Raw genomic sequence first — 17,063 nt, forward strand, 5'->3', positions numbered from 1 at the left:
AGACCCAGAAACAGACGCAGAAACATGTAGAAAGACGCATAAACAGATGTAGAAACAGACCCAGAAACAGACGTAGAAACAGACGTAGAAACAGATGCAGAAACAGACGTAGTAACAGACGTAGAAACAGACGTAGAAACAGATGCAGAAACAGACGTAGAAACAGACATAGAAACAGATGTAGAAACAGACTCAGAAACAGACCCAGAAACAGACGCAGAAACACGTAGAAAGACGCAGAAACAGATGTAGAAACAGACCCAGAAACAGACCCAGAAACAGACGCAGAAACAGACGTAGAAACAGACGTAGAAACAGACAAAGAAACAGACGTAGAAACAGACGTAGAAACAGACTCAGAAACAGACCCAGAAACAGACGTAGAAACAGACGTAGGAACAGACGTAGAAACAGACGCAGAAACAGACGCAGAAACAGACGGAGAAACAGACATAGAAACACGTAGAAACAGACGCAGAAACAGACCCAGAAACAGACGCAGAAACAGACCCAGAAACAGACGTAGAAACAAACGCAGAAACAGATGTAGAAACAGACGCAGAAACAGACGCAGAAACAGACCCAGAAACAGACATAGAAACACGTAGAAACAGACGCAGAAACAGACCCAGAAACAGACGCAGATACAGACCCAGAAACAGACGTAGAAACAGACGTAGGAACAGACGTAGAAACAGACGCAGAAACAGACGCAGAAACAGACCCAGAAACAGACATAGAAACACGTAGAAACAGACGCAGAAACAGACCCAGAAACAGACGCAGAAACAGACCCAGAAACAGACGTAGAAACAAACGCAGAAACAGATGTAGAAACAGACGTAGAAACAGACGTAGAAACAGACATAGAAACAGACCCAGAAACAGACGTAGAAACAGACGCAGAAACGGACGTAGAAACAGACATAGAAACAGATGTAGAAACCGACCCAGAAACAGACGTAGAAACAGATGCAGAAACAGATGTAGTAACAGACGTAGAAACAGACGCAGAAACAGACGTAGAAACCGATGCAGAAACAGACGTAGAAACAGACATAGAAACAGATGCAGAAACAGACGTAGAAACAGACATAGAAACAGACGTAGAAACAGACCCAGAAACAGACGTAGAAACAGACGTAGAAACAGACGTAGAAACAGACATAGAAACAGACGCAGAAACAGACGTAGAAACAGACGTAGTAACAGACCCAGAAACAGACGCAGAAACAGATGTAGAAACAGACCCAGAAACAGACGTAGAAACAGATTTAGAAACAGACGTAGTAACAGACGTAGAAACAGACGTAGAAACAGATGTAGAAACAGACGTAGAAACAGACGTAGAAACAGACGTAGAAACAGATGTAGAAACAGACATAGAAACAGACATAGAAACAGATGTAGAAACAGACGTCGAAACAGACGTAGTAACAGATGTAGAAACAGACGCAGAAACAGACGTAGAAACAGAAGTAGAAACAGATTTAGAAATAGACGTAGAAACAGATTTAGAAACAGATGTAGAAACAGACCCAGAAACAGACGCAGAAACAGACGTAGAAACAGACGTAGAAACAGACGTAGACACAGACATAGAAACAGACATAGAAACAGATGTAGAAACAGACGTAGAAACAGACGTAGTAACAGATGTAGAAACAGCCGCAGAAACAGACGTAGAAACAGAAGTAGAAACAGATTTAGAAACAGACCCAGAAACAGACGCAGAAACAGACGTAGTAACAGACCCAGAAACAGATGCAGAAACAGACGTAGAAACAGACATAGAAACAGACCCAGAAACAGACGTAGAAACTGACGCAGAAACGGACGTAGAAACAGACATAGAAACAGATGTAGAAACCGACCCAGAAACAGACGTAGAAACAGATGCAGAAACAGACGTAGAAACAGACATAGAAACAGATGCAGAAACAGACGTAGAAACAGACATAGAAACAGACGTAGAAACAGACCCAGAAACAGACGTAGAAACAGACGCAGAAACAGACGTAGAAACAGACGTAGAAACAGACAAAGAAACAGACGTAGAAACAGACGCAGAAACAGACGTAGAAACAGACGTAGAAACAGACAAAGAAACAGACGTAGAAACAGACGTAGAAACAGACTCAGAAACAGACCCAGAAACAGACGTAGAAACAGACGTAGGAACAGACGTAGAAACAGACGCAGAAACAGACGCAGAAACAGACGGAGAAACAGACATAGAAACACGTAGAAACAGACGCAGAAACAGACCCAGAAACAGACGCAGAAACAGACCCAGAAACAGACGTAGAAACAAACGCAGAAACAGATGTAGAAACAGACGCAGAAACAGACGCAGAAACAGACCCAGAAACAGACATAGAAACACGTAGAAACAGACGCAGAAACAGACCCAGAAACAGACGCAGATACAGACCCAGAAACAGACGTAGAAACAGACGTAGGAACAGACGTAGAAACAGACGCAGAAACAGACGCAGAAACAGACCCAGAAACAGACATAGAAACACGTAGAAACAGACGCAGAAACAGACCCAGAAACAGACGCAGAAACAGACCCAGAAACAGACGTAGAAACAAACGCAGAAACAGATGTAGAAACAGACGTAGAAACAGACGTAGAAACAGACATAGAAACAGACCCAGAAACAGACGTAGAAACAGACGCAGAAACGGACGTAGAAACAGACATAGAAACAGATGTAGAAACCGACCCAGAAACAGACGTAGAAACAGATGCAGAAACAGATGTAGTAACAGACGTAGAAACAGACGCAGAAACAGACGTAGAAACCGATGCAGAAACAGACGTAGAAACAGACATAGAAACAGATGCAGAAACAGACGTAGAAACAGACATAGAAACAGACGTAGAAACAGACCCAGAAACAGACGTAGAAACAGACGTAGAAACAGACGTAGAAACAGACATAGAAACAGACGCAGAAACAGACGTAGAAACAGACGTAGTAACAGACCCAGAAACAGACGCAGAAACAGATGTAGAAACAGACCCAGAAACAGACGTAGAAACAGACGTAGAAACAGATTTAGAAACAGACGTAGTAACAGACGTAGAAACAGACGTAGAAACAGATGTAGAAACAGACGTAGAAACAGACGTAGAAACAGACGTAGAAACAGATGTAGAAACAGACATAGAAACAGACATAGAAACAGATGTAGAAACAGACGTCGAAACAGACGTAGTAACAGATGTAGAAACAGACGCAGAAACAGACGTAGAAACAGAAGTAGAAACAGATTTAGAAATAGACGTAGAAACAGATTTAGAAACAGATGTAGAAACAGACCCAGAAACAGACGCAGAAACAGACGTAGAAACAGACGTAGAAACAGACGTAGACACAGACATAGAAACAGACATAGAAACAGATGTAGAAACAGACGTAGAAACAGACGTAGTAACAGATGTAGAAACAGCCGCAGAAACAGACGTAGAAACAGAAGTAGAAACAGATTTAGAAACAGACCCAGAAACAGACGCAGAAACAGACGTAGTAACAGACCCAGAAACAGATGCAGAAACAGACGTAGAAACAGACATAGAAACAGACCCAGAAACAGACGTAGAAACTGACGCAGAAACGGACGTAGAAACAGACATAGAAACAGATGTAGAAACCGACCCAGAAACAGACGTAGAAACAGATGCAGAAACAGACGTAGAAACAGACATAGAAACAGATGCAGAAACAGACGTAGAAACAGACATAGAAACAGACGTAGAAACAGACCCAGAAACAGACGTAGAAACAGACGTAGAAACAGACATAGAAACAGACGCAGAAACAGACGTAGAAACAGACGTAGTAACAGACCCAGAAACAGACGCAGAAACAGATGTAGAAACAGACCCAGAAACAGACGTAGAAACAGACGTAGAAACAGATTTAGAAACAGACGTAGTAACAGACGTAGAAACAGACGTAGAAACAGATGTAGAAACAGACGTAGAAACAGACGTAGTAACAGATGTAGAAACAGACATAGAAACAGACATAGAAACAGATGTAGAAACAGACGTAGAAACAGACGTAGTAACAGATGTAGAAACAGACGCAGAAACAGACGTAGAAACAGAAGTAGAAACAGATTTAGAAATAGACGTAGAAACAGATTTATAAACAGATGTAGAAACAGACCCAGAAACAGACGTAGAAACAGACGTAGAAACAGATGCAGAAACAGACGTAGAAACAGACGTAGTAACAGACGTAGATACAGACGCAGAAACAGACGTAGAAACAGATGCAGAAACAGACGTAGAAACAGACATAGAAACAGACGTAGAAACAGACTCAGAAACAGACCCAGAAACAGACGCAGAAACACATAGAAAGACGCATAAACAGATGTAGAAACAGACCCAGAAACAGACGTAGAAACAGACGTAGAAACAGATGCAGAAACAGACGTAGTAACAGATGTAGAAACAGACCCAGAAACAGACGTAGAAACAGACGTAGAAACAGATTTAGAAACAGACGTAGTAACAGACGTAGAAACAGACGTAGAAACAGATGTAGAAACAGACGTAGAAACAGACGTAGAAACAGACATAGAAACAGATGTAGAAACAGACATAGAAACAGACATAGAAACAGATGTAGAAACAGACGTCGAAACAGACGTAGTAACAGATGTAGAAACAGATTTAGAAACAGACGTAGAAACAGAAGTAGAAACAGATTTAGAAATAGACGTAGAAACAGATTTAGAAACAGATGTAGAAACAGACCCAGAAACAGACGCAGAAACAGACGTAGAAACAGACGTAGAAACAGACGTAGACACAGACATAGAAACAGACATAGAAACAGATGTAGAAACAGACGTAGAAACAGACGTAGTAACAGATGTAGAAACAGCCGCAGAAACAGACGTAGAAACAGAAGTAGAAACAGATTTAGAAACAGACCCAGAAACAGACGCAGAAACAGACATAGAAACAGACGCAGAAACAGACGTAGTAACAGACCCAGAAACAGATGCAGAAACAGACGTAGAAACAGACATAGAAACAGACCCAGAAACAGACGTAGAAACAGACGCAGAAACGGACGTAGAAACAGACATAGAAACAGATGTAGAAACCGACCCAGAAACAGACGTAGAAACAGATGCAGAAACAGACGTAGAAACAGACGTAGAAACAGATTTAGAAACAGACGTAGTAACAGACGTAGAAACAGACGTAGAAACAGATGTAGAAACAGACGTAGAAACAGACGTAGTAACAGATGTAGAAACAGACATAGAAACAGACATAGAAACAGATGTAGAAACAGACGTAGAAACAGACGTAGTAACAGATGTAGAAACAGACGCAGAAACAGACGTAGAAACAGAAGTAGAAACAGATTTAGAAATAGACGTAGAAACAGATTTATAAACAGATGTAGAAACAGACCCAGAAACAGACGTAGAAACAGACGTAGAAACAGATGCAGAAACAGACGTAGAAACAGACGTAGTAACAGACGTAGAAACAGACGCAGAAACAGACGTAGAAACAGATGCAGAAACAGACGTAGAAACAGACGCAGAAACAGACGTAGAAACAGACATAGAAACAGATGTAGAAACAGACGTAGAAACAGACTCAGAAACAGACCCAGAAACAGACGCAGAAACACATAGAAAGACGCATAAACAGATGTAGAAACAGACCCAGAAACAGACGTAGAAACAGACGTAGAAACAGATGCAGAAACAGACGTAGTAACAGATGTAGAAACAGACCCAGAAACAGACGTAGAAACAGACGTAGAAACAGATTTAGAAACAGACGTAGTAACAGACGTAGAAACAGACGTAGAAACAGATGTAGAAACAGACGTAGAAACAGACGTAGAAACAGACGTAGAAACAGATGTAGAAACAGACATAGAAACAGACATAGAAACAGATGTAGAAACAGACGTCGAAACAGACGTAGTAACAGATGTAGAAACAGACGCAGAAACAGACGTAGAAACAGAAGTAGAAACAGATTTAGAAATAGACGTAGAAACAGATTTAGAAACAGATGTAGAAACAGACCCAGAAACAGACGCAGAAACAGACGTAGAAACAGACGTAGAAACAGACGTAGACACAGACATAGAAACAGACATAGAAACAGATGTAGAAACAGACGTAGAAACAGACGTAGTAACAGATGTAGAAACAGCCGCAGAAACAGACGTAGAAACAGAAGTAGAAACAGATTTAGAAACAGACCCAGAAACAGACGCAGAAACAGACATAGAAACAGACGCAGAAACAGACGTAGTAACAGACCCAGAAACAGATGCAGAAACAGACGTAGAAACAGACATAGAAACAGACCCAGAAACAGACGTAGAAACAGACGCAGAAACGGACGTAGAAACAGACATAGAAACAGATGTAGAAACCGACCCAGAAACAGACGTAGAAACAGATGCAGAAACAGACGTAGAAACAGACATAGAAACAGATGCAGAAACAGACGTAGAAACAGACATAGAAACAGACGTAGAAACAGACCCAGAAACAGACGTAGAAACAGACGTAGAAACAGACATAGAAACAGACGCAGAAACAGACGTAGAAACAGACGTAGTAACAGACCCAGAAACAGACGCAGAAACAGATGTAGAAACAGACCCAGAAACAGACGTAGAAACAGACGTAGAAACAGATTTAGAAACAGACGTAGTAACAGACGTAGAAACAGACGTAGAAACAGATGTAGAAACAGACGTAGAAACAGACGTAGTAACAGATGTAGAAACAGACATAGAAACAGACATAGAAACAGATGTAGAAACAGACGTAGAAACAGACGTAGTAACAGATGTAGAAACAGACGCAGAAACAGACGTAGAAACAGAAGTAGAAACAGATTTAGAAATAGACGTAGAAACAGATTTATAAACAGATGTAGAAACAGACCCAGAAACAGACGTAGAAACAGACGTAGAAACAGATGCAGAAACAGACGTAGAAACAGACGTAGTAACAGACGTAGAAACAGACGCAGAAACAGACGTAGAAACAGATGCAGAAACAGACGTAGAAACAGACATAGAAACAGATGTAGAAACAGACGTAGAAACAGACTCAGAAACAGACCCAGAAACAGACGCAGAAACACATAGAAAGACGCATAAACAGATGTAGAAACAGACCCAGAAACAGACGTAGAAACAGACGTAGAAACAGATGCAGAAACAGACGTAGTAACAGACGTAGAAACAGACGTAGAAACAGATGCAGAAACAGACGTAGAAACAGATGTAGAAACAGACGTAGAAACAGACGTAGTAACAGATGTAGAAACAGACATAGAAACAGACATAGAAACAGATGTAGAAACAGACGTAGAAACAGACGTAGTAACAGATGTAGAAACAGACGCAGAAACAGACGTAGAAACAGAAGTAGAAACAGATTTAGAAATAGACGTAGAAACAGATTTATAAACAGATGTAGAAACAGACCCAGAAACAGACGTAGAAACAGACGTAGAAACAGATGCAGAAACAGACGTAGAAACAGACGTAGTAACAGACGTAGAAACAGACGCAGAAACAGACGTAGAAACAGATGCAGAAACAGACGTAGAAACAGACATAGAAACAGATGTAGAAACAGACGTAGAAACAGACTCAGAAACAGACCCAGAAACAGACGCAGAAACACATAGAAAGACGCATAAACAGATGTAGAAACAGACCCAGAAACAGACGTAGAAACAGACGTAGAAACAGATGCAGAAACAGACGTAGTAACAGATGTAGAAACAGACCCAGAAACAGACGTAGAAACAGACGTAGAAACAGATTTAGAAACAGACGTAGTAACAGACGTAGAAACAGACGTAGAAACAGATGTAGAAACAGACGTAGAAACAGACGTAGAAACAGACGTAGAAACAGATGTAGAAACAGACATAGAAACAGACATAGAAACAGATGTAGAAACAGACGTCGAAACAGACGTAGTAACAGATGTAGAAACAGACGCAGAAACAGACGTAGAAACAGAAGTAGAAACAGATTTAGAAATAGACGTAGAAACAGATTTAGAAACAGATGTAGAAACAGACCCAGAAACAGACGCAGAAACAGACGTAGAAACAGACGTAGAAACAGACGTAGACACAGACATAGAAACAGACATAGAAACAGATGTAGAAACAGACGTAGAAACAGACGTAGTAACAGATGTAGAAACAGCCGCAGAAACAGACGTAGAAACAGAAGTAGAAACAGATTTAGAAACAGACCCAGAAACAGACGCAGAAACAGACATAGAAACAGACGCAGAAACAGACGTAGAAACAGACGTAGAAACAGACAAAGAAACAGACGTAGAAACAGACGTAGAAACAGACTCAGAAACAGACCCAGAAACAGACGTAGAAACAGACGTAGAAACAGACGTAGAAACAGACGCAGAAACAGACGCAGAAACAGACGGAGAAACAGACATAGAAACACGTAGAAACAGACGCAGAAACAGACCCAGAAACAGACGCAGAAACAGACCCAGAAACAGACGTAGAAACAAACGCAGAAACAGATGTAGAAACAGACGCAGAAACAGACGCAGAAACAGACCCAGAAACAGACATAGAAACACGTAGAAACAGACGCAGAAACAGACCCAGAAACAGACGCAGATACAGACCCAGAAACAGACGTAGAAACAGACGTAGGAACAGACGTAGAAACAGACGCAGAAACAGACGCAGAAACAGACCCAGAAACAGACATAGAAACACGTAGAAACAGACGCAGAAACAGACCCAGAAACAGACGCAGAAACAGACCCAGAAACAGACGTAGAAACAAACGCAGAAACAGATGTAGAAACAGACGTAGAAACAGACCCAGAAACAGATTTAGAAACAGACGTAGTAACAGACGCAGAAACAGACATAGAAACAGACGCAGAAACAGACGTAGTAACAGACCCAGAAACAGATGCAGAAACAGACGTAGTAACAGACCCAGAAACAGACGTAGTAACAGACCCAGAAACAGATGCAGAAACAGACGTAGTAACAGACCCAGAAACAGACGTAGTAACAGACCCAGAAACAGATGTAGAAACAGATTTAGAAACAGACGTAGTAACAGACGCAGAAACAGACATAGAAACAGACATAGAAACAGACGCAGAAACAGACATAGAAACAGACGTAGAAACAGACATAGTAACAGACCCAGAAACAGATGCAGAAACAGACGTAGTAACAGACCCAGAAACAGACGTAGAAACAGATGTAGAAACAGACGTAGTAACAGACATAGAAACAGACGTAGAAACAGACGCAGAAACAGACACAGAAACAGACGTAGAAACAGACGTAGAAACAGACGTAGACACAGACATAGAAACAGACATAGAAACAGATGTAGAAACAGACGTAGAAACAGACGTAGTAACAGATGTAGAAACAGCCGCAGAAACAGACGTAGAAACAGAAGTAGAAACAGATTTAGAAACAGACCCAGAAACAGACGCAGAAACAGACGCAGAAACAGACGTAGAAACAGACATAGAAACAGACCCAGAAACAGACGTAGAGACAGACGCAGAAACAGACGTAGAAACAGACATAGAAACAGACGTAGAAACAGACCCAGAAACAGACGTAGAAACAGACGTAGAAACAGACATAGAAACAGACGCAGAAACAGACGTAGAAACAGACGTAGTAACAGACCCAGAAACAGACGCAGAAACAGATGTAGAAACAGACCCAGAAACAGACGTAGAAACAGACGTAGAAACAGATTTAGAAACAGACGTAGAAACAGACGTAGAAACAGACGTAGAAACAGATGTAGAAACAGACGTAGAAACAGACGTAGAAACAGACGTAGAAACAGATGTAGAAACAGACATAGAAACAGACATAGAAACAGATGTAGAAACAGACGTAGAAACAGACGTAGTAACAGATGTAGAAACAGACGCAGAAACAGACGTAGAAACAGAAGTAGAAACAGATTTAGAAATAGACGTAGAAACAGATTTAGAAACAGATGTAGAAACAGACCCAGAAACAGACGCAGAAACAGACGTAGAAACAGACGTAGAAACAGACGTAGACACAGACATAGAAACAGACATAGAAACAGATGTAGAAACAGACGTAGAAACAGACGTAGTAACAGATGTAGAAACAGCCGCAGAAACAGACGTAGAAACAGAAGTAGAAACAGACCCAGAAACAGACGCAGAAACAGACGCAGAAACAGACGTAGAAACAGACATAGAAACAGACCCAGAAACAGACGTAGAAACAGACGCAGAAACGGACGTAGAAACAGACATAGAAACAGATGTAGAAACCGACCCAGAAACAGACGTAGAAACAGATGCAGAAACAGATGTAGTAACAGACGTAGAAACAGACGCAGAAACAGACGTAGAAACCGATGCAGAAACAGACGTAGAAACAGACATAGAAACAGACGTAGAAACAGACCCAGAAACAGACGTAGAAACAGACGTAGAAACAGACATAGAAACAGACGCAGAAACAGACGTAGAAACAGACGTAGTAACAGACCCAGAAACAGACGCAGAAACAGATGTAGAAACAGACCCAGAAACAGACGTAGAAACAGACGCAGAAACGGACGTAGAAACAGACATAGAAACAGATGTAGAAACCGACCCAGAAACAGACGTAGAAACAGATGCAGAAACAGATGTAGTAACAGACGTAGAAACAGACGCAGAAACAGACGTAGAAACCGATGCAGAAACAGACGTAGAAACAGACATAGAAACAGATGCAGAAACAGACGTAGAAACAGACATAGAAACAGACGTAGAAACAGACCCAGAAACAGACGTAGAAACAGACGTAGAAACAGACATAGAAACAGACGCAGAAACAGACGTAGAAACAGACGTAGTAACAGACCCAGAAACAGACGCAGAAACAGATGTAGAAACAGACCCAGAAACAGACGTAGAAACAGACGTAGAAACAGATTTAGAAACAGACGTAGTAACAGACGTAGAAACAGACGTAGAAACAGATGTAGAAACAGACGTAGAAACAGACGTAGAAACAGATGTAGAAACAGACATAGAAACAGACATAGAAACAGATGTAGAAACAGACGTAGAAACAGACGTAGTAACAGATGTAGAAACAGACGCAGAAACAGACGTAGAAACAGAAGTAGAAACAGATTTAGAAATAGACGTAGAAACAGATTTAGAAACAGATGTAGAAACAGACCCAGAAACAGACGTAGAAACAGACGTAGAAACAGATGCAGAAACAGACGTAGAAACAGACGTAGTAACAGACGTAGAAACAGACGCAGAAACAGACGTAGAAACAGATGCAGAAACAGACGTAGAAACAGACATAGAAACAGATGTAGAAACAGACGTAGAAACAGACTCAGAAACAGACCCAGAAACAGACGCAGAAACACGTAGAAAGACGCATAAACAGATGTAGAAACAGACCCAGAAACAGACGTAGAAACAGACGTAGAAACAGATGCAGAAACAGACGTAGTAACAGACGTAGAAACAGACGTAGAAACAGATGCAGAAACAGACGTAGAAACAGACATAGAAACAGATGTAGAAACAGACTCAGAAACAGACCCAGAAACAGACGCAGAAACACGTAGAAAGACGCAGAAACAGATGTAGAAACAGACCCAGAAACAGACCCAGAAACAGACGCAGAAACAGACGCAGAAACAGACGTAGAAACAGACGTAGAAACAGACAAAGAAACAGACGTAGAAACAGACTCAGAAACAGACCCAGAAACAGACGTAGAAACAGACGTAGGAACAGACGTAGAAACAGACGCAGAAACAGACGCAGAAACAGACGGAGAAACAGACATAGAAACACGTAGAAACAGACGCAGAAACAGACCCAGAAACAGACGCAGAAACAGACCCAGAAACAGACGTAGAAACAAACGCAGAAACAGATGTAGAAACAGACGCAGAAACAGACGCAGAAACAGACCCAGAAACAGACATAGAAACACGTAGAAACAGACGCAGAAACAGACCCAGAAACAGACGCAGATACAGACCCAGAAACAGACGTAGAAACAGACGTAGGAACAGACGTAGAAACAGACGCAGAAACAGACGCAGAAACAGACCCAGAAACAGACATAGAAACACGTAGAAACAGACGCAGAAACAGACCCAGAAACAGACGCAGAAACAGACCCAGAAACAGACGTAGAAACAAACGCAGAAACAGATGTAGAAACAGACGTAGAAACAGACGCAGAAACAGACCCAGAAGCCACGCCTACCAATGCAAGCGTATGGATGGGAGCTTCTTATGTGATTTCCAGACCTTTGGAGAAAATAACATCCACGTGAGCTTCTTTGGAGGCATGAGTAAACTAACCTGCCAGAGATATTTTCTGGCTTCCCACAGCTCCAGAAGTATCTGTCACTGTTCTCATGCCATCAGGTCCTGTGTTGTTGGCTGCAGTGCCACGGAGGATTACTTTCTGGCTAAAGAAGGAGCTTTTCTGCTGCTCAATCTGCTCAGTGTAAGTTGGCTCCTGCAGTTATTTTTACTAGAAAAAAGATTCCAGCTGCTGCGTATGAATGATTTGTTGGCAGGTAGTGACTGTTTGCACCTTCAGGGAACGTAAACAGGAATGTTTTTGTCAGACGAGCCCCAGATGTGTGCACGGTGTCGTGCTTTCCACCCTGCTGGATCTATGTGACAACCCGAACACGCCGTCTCACATCCTGAGCTGGAGGGATGCTGCGGGTCAGACAGCTTCCAGACTGCTGCTGCAGCTGTGGAGGGAGGAGGAGGAGGAGCTGGGCGTGAGCCGAAACCAACATGGAGGGATCGCAGGTCAGTCTGCGTCTCCATGGCAACACTGTCAGGAGCTTTACCTTCTGACAAACATGGCTTTCTTCATGTTTCTCTTCCAGACTGCCAGACAATATTTTAAAGTGGTTTTGATGAATAGTTTGTGTTTCTGAATGTGTTTCAGTGTCCAGTCCTCGGACCATTTCCAGATGAACATGCTTTTATTTAAGCCTCTTAATATTTACCTGGAAATCATTTAGGCATAAAAAGGCTCCTAACTAAGGGATGAAGCAGTCTTGTGTCAACACTTTGTAAAGAAGCAGTTCTTTTCATGAGGTTTCATGTCTCTTTAGTCTGGTTTCCTTTTTTATTTTGTAGTTTACCTGTTTTGCTGTGTTCTGTGTTCATTAGTTCACCTTGGTTCATTTAGTTAATCCATTTCACCCATGTCTTTCTTTTTGTCTTCTTCTGTGTATTTATACCCCTCAGTTGTAGGTTTACTTTGCTGGTTTTATTTCTTATATTTACATTAGAAAATAATTTAGAACTCAGTTTTGTGGGGGTATTTTTTCTAAGTTAAATTTGTCATGGTGTGAAGATGTTGGACCCACATGCACGATTAAGCAATCTGGAGAATGTGAAAATGGTTTATTTGGTGAACTGAGGGGATGGTTCCGGAACGACCCGAAGGCCGGGTTCTCTGCAAAGATAGATGTATGAGTAATGGAAATGATGGAATAATTCTCAGGGAAGTGAAGGTGTCCTACTTGTTTCGGAGTTGCCGTGAATTCGGGTGGTGTCAGGAGGTCCGAGAGGATGGATGTTGGCAGTGGGTGCCAGTGAGGGTCCTTTCAGTGGAGGGCAGATAGGCAGCGACAAGCTGATCGGATCCAGAGGATAGCCAGTGAAGAGAAAGCCAGGTTATTGGTAGGGAGTGGTTGCTGGTGATGATTGGCTGCTGGGAGGGAAATCGCAGGTAGCTCTGGAGAGTTCACAAAGGAGTGTCTCTGGAAAAAAAAACAAGAATTTGTAAAGTCTCTCAAACGTTAGAGGATACAGGAACTCGCTGGAGGGCTTAGGTTTTACCACAGAGGCTCAAGCGACGAAGGACTGGCAATCAGCTGCAGATATAGTGCTGGCAGAAGATCTCTAATTCTCTACAGGTGTGCAGACCTGCACACCTGTGGTGAAAACATCCTCCAGAAAATGGTTCCTCTGGCTCCCTCTGGTGGATCCTGAAAAGAACCCACACCCCCTGACAAAACTAGGTTTATTTTATATAAAACAGTAAAAAACAGCGGAGTGCAGAAGGTCCACTACATAAAACCCAAATGGAAAATCGATTTAAATGACAGGTTTTACTGGGAAAAAAATAATTCATTAAGACCAACTCAAAATGGAAGCCCAGACTGTCGCAGCTTGAGGAACGTGTTCCTTACTGTCATCTATGACACACAGGAGTAAAATCATGTTTGCATCTCTTCACACACCATACTGAACATGTTTGACATGGTTTGTTATGTCTGCGTTGGTCTTACAGATCCTCAGAGTCCCGTCCTCCGTGGTTTCCAGCAGGACGACAAGGTTTTGTCCCTTCCTGCCACCTCACCTGGCGCAGCGGTGCTGGAAATACCAGAGAACCTGCGAGCAAAGATTTACTTCATCTTCTGCTGTTTGGGTACAAAAACCTCTTTAGTTTCTCTTCAATTAAACGTTTAATCACATCATTCAAACATGTGTACATTTTTATGTGTTTTAACACGATGCTGGCTGAACATCTTCTGGAAATGTGGAGTTTTATGACAAAGCATTTATAAAAGGCACAATTCATCTGATCAGCTGTTTTTTTTTTTGGTACCTTCAGGTTTTCAGGGACTTCCTGGGTTGTCAGCAGAAGATTATGTGACTCTGAGCATCGTTAAAAGATATCTGGACTTTAAGGTAAACCACCGACAAGGACGAAGGTGGAATAGAAGTCTTCTTACTTATGACTAATACTCTTCCACACTGAAAAACTGACAAATTTCTGCCATGGTAACACGGAATATTGTGAATAATCCTTTATGGACAAGCCACAAGAATTGTGTGTAATGTGTACAAATGCAAGTACTGTGTTATTAACATGACTTGGACCAAAACGATTTCAACTTTAAATATGCTGGAAAAAAAAAAAACTTAAAACACAAAGACAAATTTTAATTCACTTTACTTGTTAAACTCAGACTTCTGAAGGTTTCAATAAACTTACAGTTTCCGTTCAAACTGCTGATTTTTCTTTGAAGCTGTGTGTGCTAGTGTGAGCTCCTTTTGGATTTTATATAAAAAGATGGGCGGAGCTTCAGTGACGTCACAGGTAGGTTTCTGAAGAGACGAATTGAAACTCAGTGGGCAGTTCCTACCATCGCAGTCTTGGCAGCGTCACGCATGCCGTCACGTCCGGAAAATATAAAAATTGGCAAAAAGGTGGAGCTGAGAGGGGGGCTGTAAGCAGGGGGGTGGATGATTGACACCCGACAAACTCCAAGCGGCCTGTAGCTTAAGGTTTACCGAGCTAACAGGAGCTAACCAGCTAACGGAGGTAAGCTGGTTACTAGCTAAGTCACTTTGTTAACCGGCTAAAAACCACGGTTGTTCTACGTTCTTCTGACTTGAAGTGGGAGATCGGATACCTGTCAATCAAAAGGACACGCCCCTAAATATGCCGAATTTGAATTAAGATTAAATTAATTTTAAACGGACGAGTTAAAAAAAATTCACTCCCCCCACAGTTGTCATGAAGGTAAACCTGACCTATTAAACCTAAAATGGATTTTTGAACCAGGCTGTAAACATGTTTATTCCTGCTGTAAACATGTTTATTTCTGCTGTAAACATGTTTATTTCTGCTGTAAACATGTGTATTTCTGCTGTAAACATGTTTATTCCTGCTGTAAACATGTTTATTTCTGCTGTAAACATGTTTATTTCTGCTGTGAAGTTGGTCTTTTTAACATGGGAGTCGATGGGGATTCGCGCTGTTTTGGAGCCCCTAGTGGATGAAGGGAGAACTGCATTTTTATACATTTCCTCATAGGCTTCACTTTTAATCGTAGAAGGCTCCGTCTATCTTTCATATACGGTGTATGGTCTGAATGAACATTTACATCGTAACTCTGTCTGTTTGGTCCAGACTTCAAAGGAATCGTTTCGATTAACAGACATCAGAATATCTTCTTTAGATGCAGATTTATCTCCACTGGCTTCAGTTTCAGATGAAACAAGTGGTTTAAACAGCAAGGTGCTGGTCCTGGTCTGCTGCAGGTTGGAGAGGTGTGGGAGGAGATCAGCAGGGAGCTGAGTCTGGATGGCGTCAGGCCGATCAGCCCCGATGAGGAGGCTCTGAGCACCATCTGTAAGATTTCAGAGGACACGGCGGGGAGGATCATGGCGGAGCAGAGAAGCATCCTGCAGCTGCAGCAACAGGAGGACATCAGCGAGGAGAAGCTGGTCTACAGAGAGGTGCCGGGAATAGACAGCTGCACAAACCTTCTGTTTGGTGGATTTATGAAAGGAATCTAACAAAGTTTGTGTTGTTTTATCGCAGATGAAGTCTCACTTGAGGCAACAGGAGCTGGCAGCTGAATCCTGGAAGAAATACGTTTCCAAGACTTCAAATTATGACATCCTGAAGGTTTCATGTTTTCACGAATCCTGCTACAATCTCAACTGATTGTATGTTGTTGTTTATACGTTTGCATTTTGTGTTAAACGCAGGAAGAAAAGGCTCAGAGGGAGAAACGTGCTGCATTGATCAGATCTAAACCGGATCAGGAGGTCTCTGCTACCCGTCCCACAAAGGTCTCTCACCGTTTCATTTCACTCACATTGTACACTAGAGCCGTGACAATATACTTTTGTCCTGATTCGACTCCAATTTCTTGGGTGCTGATTCGATTTACATTGCGATTCTCACAATTCTTTGATATTGCTAATTTTTGTAGATTAAAATCAAAATAAATGTATAAAACTTTTTTTTTTGCTAATTTTTCTTGATTTCAACAAGGAAAAAACAACACAATAAGCCAGACCATCTTTCTGCTGCTATAACACCCAAGAAGACAAGTAAAAAGATCAATAAAAACATTTAAAATAACAAATTTTATAATGGATTAATTTTATTTATTTGAACAATAATCGATTTTTTTAAAGAAAAAATCCATTTTAAA

General features: G+C 41.6%; 1 protein-coding gene across 1 annotated transcript in view; it reads left to right on the forward strand.

Moving 5' to 3' along the window:
- The window catches only part of cfap69 (cilia and flagella associated protein 69), a gene marked incomplete at both ends in the record, with an annotated part of 56,841 nt that overhangs the window by 38,623 nt on the left and 1,155 nt on the right, over positions 1-17,063 (forward strand). Inside the window, 6 exons of the mRNA XM_079259255.1 lie at positions 12,502-12,583; positions 12,708-12,900; positions 14,399-14,536; positions 14,723-14,799; positions 16,159-16,356; positions 16,442-16,528. Coding sequence (XP_079115381.1) covers positions 12,502-12,583; positions 12,708-12,900; positions 14,399-14,536; positions 14,723-14,799; positions 16,159-16,356; positions 16,442-16,528 — 775 coding nt within the window. The remainder of the gene's footprint in view (positions 1-12,501; positions 12,584-12,707; positions 12,901-14,398; positions 14,537-14,722; positions 14,800-16,158; positions 16,357-16,441; positions 16,529-17,063) is intronic.

This window comes from Telmatherina bonti (genome assembly GCF_933228915.1).
Source record: "Telmatherina bonti genome assembly, chromosome: 19".
Classification (NCBI taxonomy): domain Eukaryota; kingdom Metazoa; phylum Chordata; class Actinopteri; order Atheriniformes; family Telmatherinidae; genus Telmatherina; species Telmatherina bonti.